The sequence below is a fragment of the Saccostrea cucullata genome, unplaced genomic scaffold (assembly GCF_032062105.1).
Source record: "Saccostrea cucullata isolate Sc308-1 unplaced genomic scaffold, CSIRO_AGI_Scuc_v1 ctg717, whole genome shotgun sequence".
Taxonomy (NCBI): Eukaryota; Metazoa; Mollusca; class Bivalvia; order Ostreida; family Ostreidae; genus Saccostrea; species Saccostrea cuccullata.
In genome coordinates, this window is record NW_026918951.1 from 51,602 (window position 1) to 72,463 (window position 20,862).

Sequence of the window (20,862 nt, forward strand, 5' to 3'; positions counted from 1 at the left end):
ATATAAACTGCCAATTTTCACCTCTAGTCAGATATATAGTTGGTGATATATGGCCCTGACTATAAAACGTGATACACAGAAATATTTCACTTGTATCAAATAGCTGGTAATCAAAATCTGGTATGGCCAGTGGAATGCCAAGTACAATATGGTACCTTTAGGTTACAGCTGTGAGAGGAAAAAAAACTTCACAAACAATCTTGCCCAATAGGGTTTTTACGAGACCTGAGTGTGCCAAATAAACCAAGATGTTAAGTGGTAAGCCCCGATTAGAACATAAGGTCAACTTTTTTTTCCCCCAAGCAGATATGGCATGTTTATTTCAATGGAAAAAGAATGAATGCCAAGTATTTTTTGTCTGTTTAACATCAATGTGATTGGACAGTGACCAACATATTCTTTTCATCTATTAGCATTCCTTTTATAATCAAATACACATTACATGTTAAGGTTATCTCTCTCCTCCCCCCCCCCCCCCCCAATAAAAATTCCACAAAGGCAGAAATAGTCAAATGTACCTAAATCTAAATCTAGAATATTTTTTTTTACCTGCTTCAAAAAGTGATTTTTTTTTTTAAATAAGAAAACTCACTTATCAACTAACCTGAATGGTGTGAATAGGAAAATTCGACCACAGATCACTAGCCATGATATAACACTATATATCCCAGTACGAGAGAGCTCAGTATGCCTTGTAGTCAAAGATCCAAACCGTAAACAAATACACACACAGACATGTGCTGGTGTTCCTCTATAATCAGATTCAGATCTCTATCTCCCAGTTATTTCCACATTCCCTCTCAAGACTGACAGTCCATTTAGTACCAGCCCTTAACAGTTCACAGTACATGAACAGAAAGTTCATAAAGCTCGCGAGAGAGAGATCGTGAAATGTTCGCTGATCGTAACACTTCCCTCACGAATGTTTGGAGCCGAACCAGTATTACAATTTCCTGAAGTCAACCAAGCATGGCTTTTTAATTTTTTTTTCGTCAGATCTAGTATATGTCTTGTATTACTAGAAAAAATGTGCAAATGTGGGGGTGACATTTAAATCAACTAAACTGTCATTAAATCTGTCTAACTGCAATACAGGAAACTATGATCAAGGTAGTCATTGTTTACAAAACACTGTTTTGTGTTACCAGGTAAAAAATACTTCTTGATTAAACAGTAGAAAATCAAACATTCAGACCTCTTCTCATGTAAATAAATAGCCAACATAAATATTGAACCTTGCTTTAAATGACCAGAAATGTAAAGACTGTAGAAAATTACAGGATTTAAATATGTGCTCTTTCTACATGCTTCAAACTTAAAAAAATCTATTAGAAAGTCAACAAAAATTGTCCCAATATTCTTTCAAGACTTTAAACACATTAAAATTGTTTTGGGCACATACTGATCTAATTTAAAAATACAAGTTCTAGTAAATAATTAAATTACATTTTTTTTGAGTACATGACCTCATAAATCAGCAAGAATTCAAGTGATGGCAGAATGTGCAATCAATATTCATCAATCTAATCATGCGTGATTATTAGCCATGACAAATAAGTATATGTGCGAGTGTGCCCTTAAGTGAAAATCAGCTTGAAGTGTAACTCTTGCCATGCTTGCTAATATGGTGGCCTAAACATTTATTACAAAATACAATGTAAAAAAATCATTAAATGGAGAAAATAATAACCCTGATTGACCTTCAAAACATGAACAATGCAAAAATGCATCATTAATGATTGCTTATTAAATCATAAGCTGATTACATTCATTTGAATTTTTTTAAAATAAATACACAGCCTCAAAAGTATGTTATTCATTATTTTAATCCTTTAAGCCTTCTTTTTTTCTCAAATTAATGGAGTAGATTTTGCACACATTTTTTCTATGCATGAAATATTCAAATGTGTGCAAAACAGGAACAAACCCTAATTATATACCCAAGTATATTTGAAAAAAAAATGTACTGTGTACATGTCTATATACATCAAGAATATAATATATCAAGAGTATATAATTGTACAGCACTGTAATTTAGCTATATAACATGTTTATAAGTAAACGTAGAAAAAGGTTAATTTTTCTTTATATCCATAAGGCCATACAGTTACATTAATTTTAATAATTTCTTACCTGAAGAAAAATATTTATATCCTCACCGAATTTCATCTAGATTGCACAAATTACAGAAGCTCGGAAACAAGAGTTTAATTAATTTCCTTTTCACTTAACGACTACGCCAGTCATTAAATGTTGATTTCCTTTTCACACCTTTTCAACATTCATCAGCTGTGTAACATAGCAGGCCCATCCATGGACAGTGATACATAACTATTACATCAACATGTCCCCAAAAACCCTGTCTGTGCCCCTGGATTCTTGGGGCCCAAAGGGAAAAAGAGAACCAGCTCTCACTGCCTAATCAATGTAGCCATGCACTAATCGTTAGACTAGTGAAAGGGGAATGTGTACAGAGAATTGTATATATGCCATGAATATCCACAAAACCAAGCAATTACATTTAATCAGGCAATGTAAATAGTCAATGGCCAAGAAAAACCTGTTTAGACACGCCTCTCTAATCTTAATATTTTCCACTATATACCTATAGACCATGTAGACAGGGGGCATAATCAATGCCTAATTATAGCCTTGTACATTTCTCCTGTTCTGTAATAAACATGTCACGAACAAGAAATTTAGCATGGATGTTTTGGACACATAATCAAATGCAATACACAAAACTGAGAGCTATATGGACTAATACAGGACTATGTTACAATATCATTCATCATGTACAATCAGACCAGCTGACATTGTTTACATCCCATTTATGTATGACCAAAGCATAAAAAATATTGTTGACCTGTATAAACAGCTTAGTTACAAGGTGAAAATAAATCATATTTGCAAAACAATTGTGAAATTTTATTGCTCATATATATTTGTATGATCAGCAGTTTTTCATAAAGTAAAATGAGTTATGAATTCATAGTATGCTGCAATTTTCAAAAGCAATGAACCCCAGAGCACAAAACCAATGGAATACATTATAAATCCATCACACATGGTATTAAAATGTACCATTATGATAAACTGGTCAACATATTATTAACCTGAACATTACTGTCATTTTGAAATTCTGTGTATGTAAGCATTTTCTTCTGGTTTAATTAAATACTGTAGACCCAAAATAGGACTGTACAGTGACTATTTTAACAGGAATCAAATTAAACTTTCAGAAAAAAATCTGAGCTCAATTTAAATGAAGCTTAACCCTTAATGAGATTAACCTCTGCAAAGAATTATCACAATATGGACAAAATGCTTTCCCCAATAGACTTGAAGCTTCACTAAAGCATCCCTCTTCAAAATAAATCAACATAGTACAAGAAAGATTCTCTAATCTGGACACCATTTATTCAGATCCATAGAAACTGACTGAATAAGACAAACCTCCACATTATACCAGATTTCAATACATTAAATGAAATGAAATGGACTTAAAATTTACACCAACTTAGGCAAGACTTCAGAATACAGAACATCCAGATAAGCCCAGTTTCCCTGTATACATACATTCTATCTTTCAGTATTTGTCTGACTTCCCCTCATTTTAGGCAAGATTTCATAATACAGAATATCAAGATAAGCCCAGTTTCCCTGTATATAAATATATTCTATCTTTCAGTGTTTGATCTCTCTCACCTGATCCTCTGTGATCAGTAGGTCTGTGACAACAGAACTCCCCACCTCCACCTCCACACTGCTGGCCTCAGGACCTCGACTCCTCTTCTTCTCCAGGCCCCTCAGGTCCTCCTCATCCTCCAGGTTCTCCAGAATCAGGTCCTCAGACGAAGGTTTTCTGTCCGTGGACAATTCACTGAATTCCGCAGATTTTGAGACGTTGGGTTTAGTATCGTTAATTCCAAATACAGTGTCTATTTTCTGCCGAGCCTTGTCCTCTTCCTCTGAAGGCTTGTCCCCCTCTATTGTATAAGTCCCTGTCTCACTCACATTGTCAGTATTATCTGGGGGAGCCACCGGTAACACTTCCGGTTTTTTCTCTGGAGACTTTTTAGACACAGGAATGGCTTTGTTGGAATCTTTTCTCATGATGACCGGTTTACGACCCACTTTTGCACTCTGAGATTTAGCCACTGAGGAATCAAAAGATTTTGATTCTGAGTACATGGAATGCTCACTGAAGCGATCTGAGGACCTGTCAGTTTTTAAGGACTTGGGAGTACGTCTGCCTTTTGCTGGGGTCTTGGAATCACCGGCAAACATTTTATCTATCAGAAATGAAGCACTGTCTGTGGTGTCCAATTCCTTTCCCTTTGGTTGTTTGGGTGACTTTGTAGCAGGAGCTTCACCATTCTCTTTTGGTCTGGACAGCTTGGCTGGCACTGGACGGCCTGTGGACAAACTTCTTCTGTGTAAGCCAGTTTTCTGTGCAGGCTCTATAAAAATCACTTAATTCATTAGCATAAGATGTACAAAATTTTCCATATTTGAAAAATTGCAAACAATGCTTTGAAAAAGTCAAAAGATTTTAATTATTTTTCTAATGAATATGTTAAATTGTACATCAGTTCTCTTACTTTTGGGAGTGCTCTCTTGCTTAGGTTGTTCCTGCTCCGTAGATTTGGCTGATCTCTTTAACTCCCTTGTCTTTCTCTGTGGAGAAGTCCAAATGTCCTCAATCTTTTTCTGCTGTCCAGGTGACATTAAGTCAACATCCTGTAAGGTACACACATCAACATTCAAACTTTTCAACATCTTTAATTGACAAGATGCACATCCTCTTTGAGAGGACCTAGGGTTCATTCTGTGTCTCACGAAGCTTTTCAAATGAACACTTCACCAAATTAATCTATATGCTATAGTATATACATAAAATGAACCCTATTTGCATTTCAGAGTTAAATGTAGAGGCTTGGATTAATATGTGCAAATATATTCAGAGAGAGAAAGTACTTCATCATTTCCAAAATGCAAATAAAAGACACAACACAAGTAACCTTTTCACTGCCTGGTGATGAGGCCTTAGATGAGGATTCTTTACTGGCCTTGGCTCCCAGTGCCTTGTCTTTTCTGTCCCTGAAGCTCTTCCGGATCTTGGAGGGCATGAACTCACTGAGGGACTTTCCTGACATAGTCCTCTTGGGGGACTCATCTTCCCCAAAGTCCACAGTGAAGGCCGTGGAAGCACCCCCTTCTGGCATCTTGGTGGGTGGGGGCTGGACCCCCTCTGATGTGGATTTGTCAGGAGAGGATGTGTTCAGGAGGCTGTCTTTGGAGACGGAGGAGTTGGAAGACATACTATTGAGGTCTGCTGTGGGGGTGGTCTTGGTGTCTGGGGAAGTTGTTTGGTTTAGTGGTAAGTCACTGGGAGGTTTAGCACTCTCCTCTGTTAATTAAACGACATAATTATTATTACAGGAAAACAAGCTCTACTTGATTCACTTATATTTATCCTAAAATCATTATGATTTTTATTAGTACTTCACAATTCATTTTAAGAGTAATTGAATATTTTATGCATCCTAAAATTATGTAATCTAGATTTTGAAAAGTCACTTATTAGACAATCAAATTATAAAACAGAGCAATAAAAAACACAATACATGTACTTTATAATTTCTATATACCCGGTAATAGAACAGAACCTGGTCTCTTGAAAACAGTTTAAAACTGTTTAGAAACCATTCATCAAAGGGATTTTTTAATTACATAAATGTATAATGTAAAGGCATAATGTAAACTGATGAAAAAATAACTGCATGCTGACCTACTTCAAGGACCAAGTAGCATAACTGATGTACTTTATATGTAGAACATCCCACATCAAAGGAATACATACAATATGTGCATTACATAACCTCAATATCATATAAATGTTGAAGGTTTCAAATGATTAACATCAAGTGTCAAGACAGAAATCTGGGTGAACAAAAAAATAGTAAACTAGAACTCTACAATTTTCCCCCTTGTCTGGTTCATATCTAGAGCACATATGGAAGATAAATTACAACATCAGTGATTTTGACAGGGGATATTCCTCCTGAAAGTGAAATGAGGAAATTTAGATCACAATGGCATAGTGCCAGAGTGTTTAGGTTTTTAAAAAATTCTATTTGCCACTTCACAGACAATATAAACACATGCTGTACCATTTTGTTACAAAGTCGTACAAACAAGAGGCCCATGGGCCACATCGCTCACCTGAGAAGCTTTGACCATTCTGTTCTTTACCAGATTTCCCCCTTGTTATACATAATGCATCCCCACCCTACCCCACTGATCATAATTTAGACATTTTGAAATCTACACTAACCCATGATCCTTCCATGGGCACATATGTTTCAGCTTTTTTGGCCCAGTGGTTCCTGAGAAGAAGATTTTCAAAGGTTTTTCCTATATATTTCTATGTAAAACTTTGATTCCCTATAATGGCACCGCCCTTCCCCCGGGGGTCATGATTCCTATAATTTAGAATTTACACTACCCTAGAATGCTTCTATATATATAAGCTTCACTTTTTCTGGCCCAGTGGTTCTTGAGAAGAAGATTTTCAAAGATTTTTCCTATATATTTCTATATAAAACTTTGATTCCAAATTGTGGCCCCGCCCTTCGCCCGGGGGTCATTATTTGAACAATTTAGAATCTACATTATACCAAGATGCTTCCACATAAGTTTCAGCTTTTCTGGCCCAGTGGTTCTTAAGAAGAAGATTTTCAAAGATTTTTCCTATATATTTCTATGTAAAACTTTGATACCCCATTGTGGCCCCGCCCTTCCCCCGGGGGTCATGATTTGAACAATTTAGAATCTACACTACCCCAGGGTGCTTCCACATAAGTTTCAGCTTTACTGGCCCAGTGGTTCTTGAGAAGAAGATTTTCAAAGATTTTTCCTATATATTTCTATAAAAAACTTTGATTCCCCATTGTAGCCCCACCCTTCCCCCAGGGGTAATTATTTTAACAATTTAGAAGCTACATTATACCAGGATGCTTCCACATAAGTTTCAGCTTTTCTGGCCCAGTGGTTCTTGAGAAGAAGATTTTCAACGATTTTTCCAATATATATTTCTATGTAAAACTTTGATTCCCCATTGTGGCCCCGCCCTTCTCCCGGGGGTCATGATGTGAACAATTTAGAATCTACATTATACCAAGATGCTTCCACATAAGTTTCAGCTTTTCTGGCCCAGTGGTTCTTGAGAAGAAGATTTTCAAAGATTTTTCCTATATATTTCTATATAAAACTTTGATTCCCCTTTGTGGCCCCGCCCTTCTCCCAGTGGTCATGATTTGAACAATTTAGAATCTACATTATACCAGGATGCTTCCACATAAGTTTCAGCTTTTCTGACCCAGTGGTTCTTGAGAAGAAGATTTTCAAAGATTTTTCCTATATATTTCTATGTAAAACTTTGATACCCCATTGTGGCCCCGCCCTTCCCCCGGGGGTCATGATTTGTACAATTTAGAATTTACACTACCCCAGGGTGCTTCCACATAAGTTTCAGCTTTTCTGGCCCAGTGGTTCTTGAGAAGAAGATTTTCAAAGATTTTTCCAATATATATTTCTATGTAAAACTTTGATTCCCCATTGTGGCCCCCCGCCCTTCCCCCGGGGGTCATGATGTGAACAATTTAGAATCTACATTATACCAAGATGCTTCCACATAAGTTTCAGCTTTTCTGGCCCAGTGGTTCTTGAGAAGAAGATTTTCAAAGATTTTTCCTATATATTTCTATATAAAACTTTGATTCCCCATTGTGGCCCCGCCCTTCCCCGGGGTCATGATTTGAACAATTTAGAATCTACATTATACCAGGATGCTTCCACATAAGTTTCAGCTTTTCTGGCCCAGTGGTTCTTGAGAAGAAGATTTTCAAAGATTTTTCCTATATATTTCTATGTAAACCTTTGATACCCCATTGTGGCCCCGCCCTTCCCCCAGGGGTCATGATTTGAACAATTTAGTATCTACACTACCCCAGGGTGCTTCCACATAAGTTTCAGCTTTTCTGGCCCAGTGGTTCTTGAGAAGAAGATTTTCAAAGATTTTTCCTATATATTTCTATGTAAAACTTTGATTCCCCATTGTGGCCCCGCCCTTCTCCCGGGGGTCATGATTTGTACAATTTAGAATCTACACTACCCCAGGATGCTTCCACATAAGTTCAGCTTTACTGGCCCAGTGGTTCTTGAGAAGAAGATTTTTTAATGACCCAACCCTATTTTTGTCTTTTCTTGATTATCTCCCCTTGCAAGGGGATATGTCCCTTCATTTTAACAATTTAAATTCCCCTACCCAAGGATGCTTTGTACCAAGTTTGGTCAAAATTGGCCCAGTGGTTCTTGAGAAGAAGTCGAAAATGTGAAAAGTTTACAGACGGACAGACAGACAGACGGACAGACGGACGGACAGACGGACGGACGACGGACAAAATGTGATCAGAAAAGCTCACTTGAGCCTTCGGCTCAGGTGAGCTAAAAAACAGGTGGTTACATGTGTTGCCTTTTCTCCAAAAAACATTTCAGGAATAAAATACATTCTTCAAAAACTTAATAAACAATTAGCATCTTCCAATAGAATGTTCTTCAAACTGTACCGGTAAATACATTCTTGCAGATAACATTCTCCGAATTCTGCTTGTTGAACAGATTACTTGCCAATACACCACACCAACTCGATAACTTGCATTGGTGCAGCATTGTATCTTAATAATTGTGAAATAATGAACCCCTCACCTCTGACATTGCCTTTGACCTCTTCCTCTCCCCACCAGTCTGGCTGTCCATATAGGGGTGTACCCTTCTTGACCGTTTCTAATTCTGTCAAAAAGTCAAACACACCATTCCATTAAAAACACAGAGACACAAGTAATACCTTCCAGTTACTATCACAAACTACTATCAACACCCCTCGAGTCAAAACCTTCAGGATTTTTAATCCACCAGTCTAAATGCTCTTGGTCAAGAACAATTAAACTCTTCTACTCCTATCAGAGATTATATCGATCTCCATATACAATGTATATAAGGGGCAGTCTAGTGTTCTGCTAAACTCGAGACTTCAGGGTTAATCTCTTGAAATGTATTGTGTTTGGATGTTAAATCTCTCAAATTAACCACCACGGCACTTTAGCTTCATTATACACAGTAGATATGTCTGAAGATTATCAACACAGTTTACCAGGAGTATAATAATTCGTAATAAGTATATATCCCTGACTCTCAACACTCAGAATTCAGTTTAGCCAAGACTTTTGTTACTTTATAATGAATAGTAAGTGTAAAATCAGGACATTATGTTGTACTAATTGTAAACTATACTTCATCATGTTCATTGAAAACTCAATGAATCACAAAAGCTTCAAGAAGGCTTTATGCCATTTTATCCACTTAAAAAGAAAATACTACATTATATATGTACCAGGCACATTGATACAAGTGCTTAGTTTTTTTTTATGGCTATAGAAATACATGAGATAATTTCCCTTCCTTTTTTCATGCATTTTAACTCTTATTTGGAAAGTATATTTTAAAATGTACAAGCAATATTTCACAGACTGACTCCAGAATAGGGAACATTTTTTTATGGTATATGATAAATTTTTGAGATTTTTGATAATTAAAACTGCTAGGGCTGTGTATTGAGCCAAAAATTTCGATACGATACAATATTTTTTAAAGCGATATGCGATATATTGGATTGTACAACAAGTCCATCAGAAAAGGCTTATAAATCATTTTAATGCATAATTTTCATAACAATTAAGTGTTTTATTACCCATTTTAAAGTTCTTGTCTCATTGTCATTACAAAATAACACTTTAAATTAAAACATTTAATGACTGTAAAATCAACATGTTCAAATAAAATTCACTTGGAAATTTGTAAAAATTATAAAAACTGTGTTATTTCCTTACAAATTATGTAATTATTGAACAGATTTATTTCAAAAAGTGAAATATAATCTTTGGTGATTAACATTCCCATCTTTTTAACAGAATTAGAAGAAAAACTGGTACTGTTTGTCCGATACGTATTGAAAGTTATTTTTCGATACGATATTTTTCTTGAATATCGATACGTATCGATATATCGATATATTGATACAGCCCTAAAAACTGCAGACATGTGTAGTGTGTTTGAAAGTTAAAGTGCAAATTATGTGAAAACGGTTTTGATTTTCTAAAAAAATATATGAAAAAAGTATAAAGACAGGTACCAACTAAGACTTCAAAGTAAAAGGAATCAATAGAGGGTGTTTCTTGCGTAAGTAAAGTTCTTAACTGATATAAAACAAAGAAACCCAAGGGAAGCATGAGTCATGCAAATAGGTGTCTATAATCAAAGTGGTAAAGTGACTGATCATATAAAACACACATCAAAAGATACTACAAAAACCAGAAGTCTCTGTCGAGACTGAAGCTCTACTGGTTTGTACTTATAGCAAAGGAAGAGAAAAGTACTTAAGCAGTTGGAAATTGAAACTTTTCAACAGCAATAAATAGAATAATGATCCTTGATTAAGTCTCTTTATGTTCTTAGTGCAGTCTACTTGCATGCCACATTTATATTATAATCAGACTAAAATTGTATTTGGAGTAGAATTTTGAAAGAATTTCACAGAAATTTCTATTTTTAGTAACCACGGCAACAACGTTCATCGAAATCAAAAACCGATATACAGAATTATGTATCTTATTGTAGTCTACTTGTGTGCCAAGTTATATTGAAATGACTAAAACTGTAGAAGGAGTAGCATTTTGAAAGAATTTAAGGACGCTCTAAACACTAACAGAAACTGTTTTTTGGACTCAGAGAAAAATATATCATATAAAGATATGCATATTGAGACTTTTTCATTCATTTAGAACATAGGGTACGTGCCTTATTTACGCAGGAAAAATGTTCTAAGACAATGCACTATTTGTAAGCAGAAATCACTGCTGATTACTTACTTTAGTAAAATTATTGAAAATAATTTATTAAATTTCTTACTCTTGGTCTAATATAATGCTAAAAATATTTTAATCTACTATAAATTATGTAATTAACGGTAAATAACAATTTCTTTAATCTTACATCTAAGGGCAGATCACTCTAACTGCAAAAAAACTACGGTACCCAATAAATAGAGCTCTTTAGTGTGCAGTGTTTAGAGCGTCCTTAACAGAAATTTCTATTTTTAGTAACCACGGCAACACCGTTCATTGAAATCAAAAAACGATATACAGAATTATGTATCTTAGTGTAGTCTACTTGTGTGCCAAGTTATACTGAAATCAGACCAAAACTGTAGGAGGAGTAGCATTTTGAAAGAATTTCACAGAAATTTCTATTTTTAGTAACCACGGCAACATCGTTCATCGAAATCAAAAACCGATACACAGAATTGTGTATCTTAGTGTAGTCTACTTGTGTGCCAAGTTATATTGAAATCAGACTAAAACAGTAGGAGGAGTAGCATTTTGAAAGAATTTCACAGAAATTTCTATTTTTAGTAACCACGGCAACACCGTTCATCGAAATCAAAAATCGATACACAGAATTATGTATCTTAGTGAAGTCTACTTGTGTGCCAAGTTATACTGAAATCAGACCAAAACTGTAGGAGGAGTAGCATTTTGAAAAATTGTTTACAGACAGACAGACGGACAGACAGACAGACAGATGGACGGACGACGGACGCATTACTATCGCATAAGCTCTTCTGGTCTCTGACCAGTAGAGCTAATCACACAGATGCATCACCAATCACAAGTTATATATACAATCATGCCCAGTGAACCATTTGGATTCATGCAAAAAAAGACAACATCAAATATATGTGTGAAACACAAAATAGAAATCTGTACCAAAGGTCAATGTCAGTGTTGATTACCAATTAAATCTTACACTTTCCTAAAAATAAAATTTCAAGCTGAAAAATTAGTTTTCAATGTCAGATTCTTGTGAAATTTAGAAAATTTTAAACTAATTTGCATAATTGTTGAAATTGAATATCTACATGGACAGTCCCAAACTGATGCATTTGTTAAGTTTGAATATTGAGTTAAAACTATAGGAAAAGGTTTTAATCCCAAAAATGTATGAAAAGATAAAATATTGAGCTGCAACTTGGATATTAGTCCATATTTTTTTCTCTCAATATTATCCATACCTAACAAATTTTATTTAAGAAAAATTTAAATCATTTTTAACTACAAGAATTACAGTCCTATGAGATAAAACCCATTATGTAGAGATACATGTGTATGACCTTTGGTACATGTGAGCACAACATACCTGGGGGGAGATTATCAGGGTGTCCTCCCTCTCCCCTCAGTACTCTACTACTGCATGCATAGTTAGTGTCGTCAATACTCATTCTAGAACCACTAATATCCTCGTGGAAAAACCTAGAGATATTGACGGTGTTGCGGATCCGCTTACGAGGCCAAGTGTTCGAACCCAAACCTGACTGAGTGATCTTACTTTGTTCCTCCTGCTGGGCGTTCATCATTCCTCTTCTGCTCTGTGTATCCTGTCCACTATCTGGATATTCACTGTGTCTCACATATTCACTCCCTGCTGGATATTCACTATAAACTCCTCCTCTATGATATTCACCACCAGGAGGTGGATATTCACTTGTCCCTGGATAGTGAGCTCCTCTAGGATATTCACTCTGTGGAGAATATTCACCTCCTCTAGGAACCGGAGGTGGATATTCACTAGGATATTCACTTCCTTGAGGAAAGGATGGAGGATATTCACTTGAATGTTTATTCACATGCTTAGGACAATCCTGGTGCATGGAATGCACATGGGGTCTATGTTGCACATGATGTGCGTGCTGCATATCTGCAGCCATCTGCTCTCTTTGACTGATAACATTGTCTAATGTGTGATTTCCACATGTGTGTGCAATTCTTTGTTCAGCTATACAACCCTGGAACAAGAAAAAATTCTATTTAATATCATACAACACAGCTGAATATATTTACATTCCTTTGAACACACATATATAACTCTCCTTCATAATTCATTTTAAATCAAGAGCTTCATTAAATAAATAAAATTCAAAAAAGTTCTTTCTTTATGAATATTCAATATTCCAGTCAGAGAGTTAATATCAATAGTATGATCTTCTCAGAAGAGGATACTTTTTTGTTCCATTTCCTCTGATAGAAATGATTTCCAAACAATTGTACAGAACTGCTTTACAAGTCAAACATTCTGTCTACAACATAAGTGTATCATTTAATACCCATATAGCAGCAATGTAAATGCAACTTACTCTAATAAACTCATTAGACAACCCCACCCATTTGCAGGAACTTGATAAAATTTTACAACAGAATCCATTTCTTGTAATTAGTATTTACAGGAATTTTTTTCTAGGAGCCTAAAACTTACGTATTGAGTAAACTTACCTATAATTCACCATGAAAAGGTACCCTTATTCACAAACATTTGTACATAATCACAACAAGAATACAACAGATAAAGCATTCTGTAAACACGACTTGATGAAGTGAATACACTGTTGGAACATTTTGGCAAGGAATTCCGAGTGATGCAAGTATTGTTACAGACATAGGGCAGCTTCTTATTGATGTTATAGACTGCTAATCAGTGATGATTGGGTAATGTTTAGCTTTTATTGCACGTAACGAGTGTTACTTATTATTTGCAGTAGATGAGATACTAGTAACTGAAATTCTTTTGATGTGATATATTGTATATAAACAAATCATAGTTATTTGGAAAGGAAAGATAACTTTGCATGATTAATTACAGAGAAAAAGAAATTAAAAATTTGTTTATTTTTTAAGCGAAGCCAGAAAAGATTAAAATAAAAAAATCAACAATATCTTAAAACACTTATCAATCAATACTAGAACTACACAGCACTTAATAAAAAATTAACAAATAGTGATTCAAAAAAAATTAATGAACATATATCTTAATAAAAGACACATACTAAGTATATCAAATTTTGTACAGGTGGATGAGCAGATAAAAATGCATTTTAAGAAAAAGAAACAACATGAAATACTGAACTAACATACCAAACAGGTCATGATAGGGTAAGTAAAAACAAATCCTCCATAGGGCGGCTGGCAAAAAGAAGTTAGTCGAGGTCAGAATTTTATGACCAACGTTAAACTAAGTTATGTAGTTAGTACAAGTTACTGTGGTTTGTGTCACTATCATAAAACATGATGTAAAATATGTCTGTGAGACATAACGTCGCTAGTAGTTATTTAAGGACCTCTCATTTCAAATTTCTACCTGGCCCCAAGTACATGTATTACGTACATTACCCGGTAAATGACATAAGTAAACTGGATGTTGCACTCTGCTAACATAATGCATTCTGTATGTAAATATGACAATATTATGACTATAGTGTACAAATAACAGATCTTTGGCACTGCTAGTACATGTAATTCCTTTACTCTCACCCATTAATCTTAGAATTATTTACAAAACATGTTCTACAGATGATAGAGCTACACAGGGTGGTAGCAAAAGTGTTTAATGTTCAGAAGATTTAGATCTACTCTACACAGATCTCCATGAGTCCCTAATATTGTCACATAGTAACTACTAAATTAATACCTGGCATTCCATCATATGTGGAAGTTCCCGGGAGGCCCAGTGGGGCATTGAGGGGGGCGCCCTCTCCACCTGAAGGTCCCCCGATGACACCCCGGAGTCAGGCACCCTCTCTATGTGGTACATGGTGGAATGTTCCTTTGGTCAAGGAAAAGCAACTCAAATTGTTAAATGAGGTATATAATTTTTTTTTTCACCAGGCTTAATCAAATGCGAGTTTAATCTAATGGGAATTTGTCATAACAAATCTTAGATTTTATAGAACATTTATAAAACATTGTGTTTATATATAGTTTCCTTATTTTCATAAAAGGCTTCCTTATGATTATCAGTGCACCTTGTATATTACTCATTTAACTAAAGCTAGCAAAGACATTTCATCAAATCGATCAGCATTAAACTTGTTGTTTACACCAGCATCCACAGCGACGTCAAAAGCAGTGCTCTAAATTACGAAATGTGTTCATTTCTGATGTCAATAACAGCCATTCTGAGACTGCCGTCTTTCTGTCACTTAATTAATCAAGGATATCATTGCCGAGCTGTACGGTGTCCATGTGATTCAGTGTCACGTACTCCTGATCTTGAATCTTCTTGTCGTTCACGTATGTCTGAAATTGACAAAAGAGAAACGTGGTAAGACATACTTAAGACTACAAGGCATGGTTCCATTTATGCTACCTCCCCCCTTAAATTCATCAATCAATGACAGAGTCTCCATCGAGAATAGATTGTTAATACAAAAATTCAAACATTTCTTTTTCAAAGATTTGGAAATTAAAATGGCTTAAATTGGTTTAATCTCCCTAGACAGACAAATGCATGTACATCAAAAGTTTGGCAGACAAAGACCTCAGCAAATGTCGCCAGTGTGATTAATTTTAAAAACATCCATTATACAAATTATCTCTCGTTAAAAAGAAAGGGTTGCAAAAAATTTCTGAATCATGTCTTAAATGCAAGACATCCAAAGCTGTCTTTTATTATAGGGGTAATTAATCAATGAGCATATCATGGTATGACTAAAAACCAGCATAAAAAAAATGCAAGGACACTTACCCCATGGTTTGTACTGAGGTCTTTGATTTTAAACTTGTCCAGATAATGGTCAAAGGTGATCACTGCATGTCTTTTGTCCACGCTCTGTGTCTGCAATCACAAAATGAAAAAAATATCCTTCAAAAAACACCTCACATTGTCACCAACCACAGGGCCCCATATCAATGTCCGACAGATACTTATCGAATACTTATCCAATTTCCTAGTTACCAGATCGGGTTTTAGTCAGGAAAGACACATGACAGAGTTCATTTGTTATTCAGTCCAAAATCAATGCTAGCTTCTGCTCTGTGGATTTTGAGGCCTTTACATATGTTAAAAGAGCCACAAAAATCAGAAATGAAAGGCATAATCTACCTTGATACCCCGATTATATGGGGAGCTTTAAAAGTCAGTACACACACTTTCATATCTATAATGTTGAGTGATTAATCTAGACTGTAGCCTTTATGACAATTTATCCAATCTCTTGGTCCATGAAAATATCTGCAATCACATAATGTAATCATATATCCATAAACATTTTCCAGACCCATTATATTTCTCTAAGTAACAAATGACACACACAATTTATTCCGTCCGGAACAAACAGATACACCAATTTCACCTGTTTTTGACATTAAATCATGAACAAATTTTTTCAAAGGGACGATTTATCATGGTTCATCACCTTTGAAAATCAGCATACATCATGAATACATATTGAAAATACTGTTTTACAAGCCTTTAAGTGACCTTCATCTCTTCAAACTTATCTCTTGGACATAACTTTTTTTACGTATGGGGCCCATGCAATCAGAAATTCTAATTTTATAACCTGTAGAACTTACGTCCACGGAAAACTGAATTTCGGAATGCTGAATATCAATCAGGTCTCACAGCAATTTTTCTTTATCAAACCCTGGCTATTTAAATTTGACAGAGACACAAAATTTGCATACATATCCATTTGATCAAGGCACAAAAATGTCTTATTCAAAACATATATATATCTATAGACCTCAATAAAATTTGTAGTTCATACAAAGTAAACACTATACATTGAATTTCAAGTCAACCACTGTACCATGGAAAAAGATTTGACTGAGTATCCAGATCAAATGAAGAAGCTGAACTAAGAGAGCTTGAATCTCTAAAGAAATACATGTATCATCTTGACATATAAAAATTCCCATCCATTACCAGAAGTAAATGTAAATCATGACCTAAAGATTGTCCTCATGTTATAGTACCTACTGAAAATGACAACTCCACAGTCTAACAACCTACAATCCCATAAGAAAGGGACACTTTGCACATAAATAAATGGTAATTTGACTGCAGAACAAAATGTACAGGCAATAAAAGTGACAGTTAAGTAAATCTTGGTATGCAATGCACTTCATAAAATTCTAGTAATGGTCTGTCCTTCTGAGTTGAGACAATCTGACCACTGGAAAAATATCAGACAAGTACCTTACAGAACTTGAAAATAGAGGCAAGAAAAAAATTTGAACAAGTGTTATGGTATATATTTCTCTAATTCATATCTTCAAAAGAGTCACCCTTTCCCCTCCCATCTTGTTGAAGTTCATCCCTTCCCCTCCCTCTTGGGCTGAAGTGGAATGAACTCACTAATAAAATTCCTCTGACCCTCTTTTGGATTACCCAAAATTCCTGCCTTATCTCGGGGCTCACTGTCAGATGAATGGACACAACTGAGTGTATTGATTCTTTTTAAAACTTAGCAAACAGTGCCATTCAACTAAGGTATCAGAAAACAAGTTTGCACTTGTAAGTCAAAACCATTCAGGGCTTCCCTACGATCAAATAAAGGTGTAATATGTTAAGTAATATAGATTACATATAGACATTTCCAGTTTTTCTTGGGTGTGTTATGTTGTGAACACATACGACACCATGTCGACATCTCTTCTTTAGACATTATTGTACAGTGAATGGTAGTGCAGTTTTTTACTGAACCATAGCCAATACACAAATAACCCCTAATCAATTACCCATAGGCACTGGCACACATTTAATTAATGAAGATAAGCTCTAATTAATGTATGTGGTTGGCTTTACTACAAAAATTCCAGAGCTTTGCCTATTTAAAATAATAAAATCAGAGATAATACGCCGACTTGTGAAAAAAATTAAGTTTTACTTCTCAAAATATTACATTTTTTTTAATTGAGTTCTAAAAATAATGAAATATAGGTATATTGAAATAATTTTTTAGAATAATAAAAATGCATAATTTATTGTTCAAAACTTCAAAGGACATCTTATGAAAGATGCAGTACTTGTCAGTGATGTTTGTATCTTCTCTGTGATACATAATTGACAGCTGTACACATCTTAAAAAAACAACAAATCTCTTTGACTTTGTGTCAAGGCCTTGAAAAAATAAGATGCATGTGTCAATGAACTGTAAAAATAAATATGTAAAACAAATTCCAATTTCTTCTGAAAACAGACATTTTCTACACTTACAATCAATTATATAAAAATAAAAATAGTGATATCTTTTTGAAGTTTGTTTTTAACAATACTCTAACCTTGTAAAAACTTATCTTTTTTTTTTTTTTACCTGAAGACAGGATTTTTTTTTTTTCAAAAAGAAAGTTTCATGAAATAAATCCTCCAGAAAAGAAAACTACATTAATTACTAACAAAAATATTTTATAGTGACTTGCAAACTTACACACTCAACCAGATAACCATGAAAAATAACTAAAAGTATATTTTAAAAGTATACAGACATACTTGTAAAAACATTTTAAAATCTCAATCAAAACTGAATTATACAAAACCTCCACTGTCCACATGTGGATCAAACTCCCAAGTAACTCTTTTAACCTTCCCAAAACCCTCTTCAATTGTGTGGTAGTTGAAGAAAATATAAGGAAATAATTTCATTTTGAATAATAAAATTTATAGCCTTTCTTATTTTCAGTGAAGGGGTCCCTTCCATTTCCTTGTAAGAGAAAAGTAAAAGCCAAAATTAAAAGTTCCGTATATAATAAATTACGATGCAACCTTAATATACATGTACTAGGTGACTTATTTTTTTAAACAAAATACAGAAAATCAATCATTCTTAATTCATATTAAAAATATGATAATAAATCAAATCCCTATAATGTTACATTAAGGACATTGTCAAGTTGTTCATCCTTGGTTTCCATTGTGTGCTTATCACCAACTCCTCAAAACCCGAAGGACAAAACCAATATGATTTATATGTATGTATGTAAAGCCATTCACTCACAGAATGGTAGTATATATTAATCTTTTACTCTATTAGCATAACTCTGGCACTGATCAAAACAAATCAACTGTCCAAAAATATTGGCTTTCTCGCACGTTCTACTTGAGCAAATATAGTTCAATAAGACACATTACAAAATATCTAGTGATTTTACACAGAATAACATACAGTACACAGGTCAATACAAAACTATCAATAACTCTGGACAGTCCAGATAATTTATTACATTATCAATAAGAGCAGGACAGTAGGACTTATATGACAGAGTAATCTATTGACTGACAGGCTCGGTAAACCTCCACATATGTACAACCATAATGTCCCCCAAAATCAATAACTCCATTACCAAATGAAGCATAAGACACCAAAAATAAACATGAAACAGATCCGTATCAATTTACATTTTACAGATCTACAAAATACGTACCAAAAATCCACAAAACGCACAAATCCAAACCTTGGACTGGTTGTTTTTAACACTAGACAGCCTACCCCGGCGAGAAAATTGTCCAAAATGAAGTTAGTGCTAGTCGGGACAGCTTACAATAGCCATGTGGTGACACTGTGGTTAGATGTGTCTCTATAATAAACAGTCATAGTTCAATGGAGCTGTGCTACATAGGATGAAGCCAGCTCAAGGGAAGTCACTCTCATACATTGCTGAGACCACTTTGTATTGACTTATATTGATGTCAAATAAATTATCAAGTTTTACTGTATTAATTGATTAAGTTCATGTTAGCCATAAAATCCTCACCACTTTTAGTGAAATTTGCAAAAATAATGGCTTTTAAGAATTTCAACTTTTTAAAACTTTTAAAGGACAAGAAGACAAGTTGAGTGTTAATATAATAGCTAAAGGCTAATCATGTGTGTATGCATGGCCACATTGAGTCACTCGGCAACAGATTGAAAAGTGACTAAGATTTAATGTATGTAGTGTCAAAAATGTGAATCCGACATAAGACAATTCAACACAAAGTCTGAGATAAAGTTCTGAAGTAAAGCCCAATGTTAATACTGTATACTCATCAATTACCAAGACTGTTTACAAAAACAAGAACAGAACGACTGCTTGCCAGTTCCCAGCCATCATACACATTAAAAGAATAAAATTTTAGGAACAGCATTCCTTATCATTACCAAAGTCTGCCTTAAAAGATGGAAAGCCCTAGCTCATGATAGTTTGTGATTTCATATAACACTTTTTTCTTTCTTTGATCCCCATTACTTGCAAATACATTCTAACAAATGGATGATTTCTTAAAGGGTGATGCCTCTTAATTTTACTGATTTAATTATCAGCATGCATTTTTTTCTCTGATAAACTTTCCATTAGCAAGGTAGAATTTACGAGAAATGTTAAACACCATGATAATCAAGATTCAAACAGCAGTTCAAAATATATGTAAACTGGAGTAAAAGAAATAAATATTTTCAAAAAATCAGAAAATAATTGATGTATAAATTCACAATTAAGATCAATCTCTGAGAAGAGAGGGTCAAAGGTTTACTACAAAATCCAATAAACAGAACATCTGAACACATGGGCTAGACAAAAACACAAATCAGCTCATGCAGTTTTGAAAAGTTTACTTGTTAGGGTAGAAGGAATTTGATTTTTTTTACTTGAGAATGTCACTATATCAATAAAACATATATGTATAATTTTGCCATACTTGAACAGAACATTTAGACATGTAATGATTTGATTGACCATTATGGCCACAACTCCTCATGTCCCATAAACAGAACACCTAACATGTTTCCTTGACAACAATATCACACTCCTCATACCCCATGAACAGAACATTTAACATGTAACCTTGACAACAATATCACACATTAGTTTCATCCCCAATAGTTTTGGAACAGAACATTTAACTATATAACCTTGTAAAACAATATCACAC

The 20,862-nt window shown here is 34.5% G+C and overlaps 1 protein-coding gene across 8 annotated transcripts in view; it reads right to left on the minus strand.

The window, feature by feature from the left end:
• Positions 1 to 20,862, minus strand: part of LOC134276285 (centrosomal protein of 170 kDa protein B-like) — a 42,021-nt gene that overhangs the window by 9,072 nt on the left and 12,087 nt on the right. For 5 of the 8 annotated variants that reach the window (XM_062758563.1, XM_062758542.1, XM_062758570.1 and 2 more), the window contains 9 exons: positions 15,697 to 15,786; positions 15,168 to 15,248; positions 14,641 to 14,769; positions 14,088 to 14,135; positions 12,319 to 12,964; positions 8,766 to 8,856; positions 5,025 to 5,406; positions 4,605 to 4,743; positions 3,709 to 4,463 (listed from right to left, as the gene is read on the minus strand). In XM_062758563.1, coding sequence (XP_062614547.1) covers positions 3,709 to 4,463; positions 4,605 to 4,743; positions 5,025 to 5,406; positions 8,766 to 8,856; positions 12,319 to 12,964; positions 14,088 to 14,135; positions 14,641 to 14,769; positions 15,168 to 15,248; positions 15,697 to 15,786 — 2,361 coding nt within the window. Of the gene's footprint in view, positions 1 to 3,708; positions 4,464 to 4,604; positions 4,744 to 5,024; positions 5,407 to 8,765; positions 8,857 to 12,318; positions 12,965 to 14,087; positions 14,136 to 14,640; positions 14,770 to 15,167; positions 15,249 to 15,696; positions 15,787 to 19,376; positions 19,512 to 20,862 lie in introns of those variants that run through there. The other 3 variants (XM_062758593.1, XM_062758577.1, XM_062758550.1) reach the window with 3 other exon arrangements.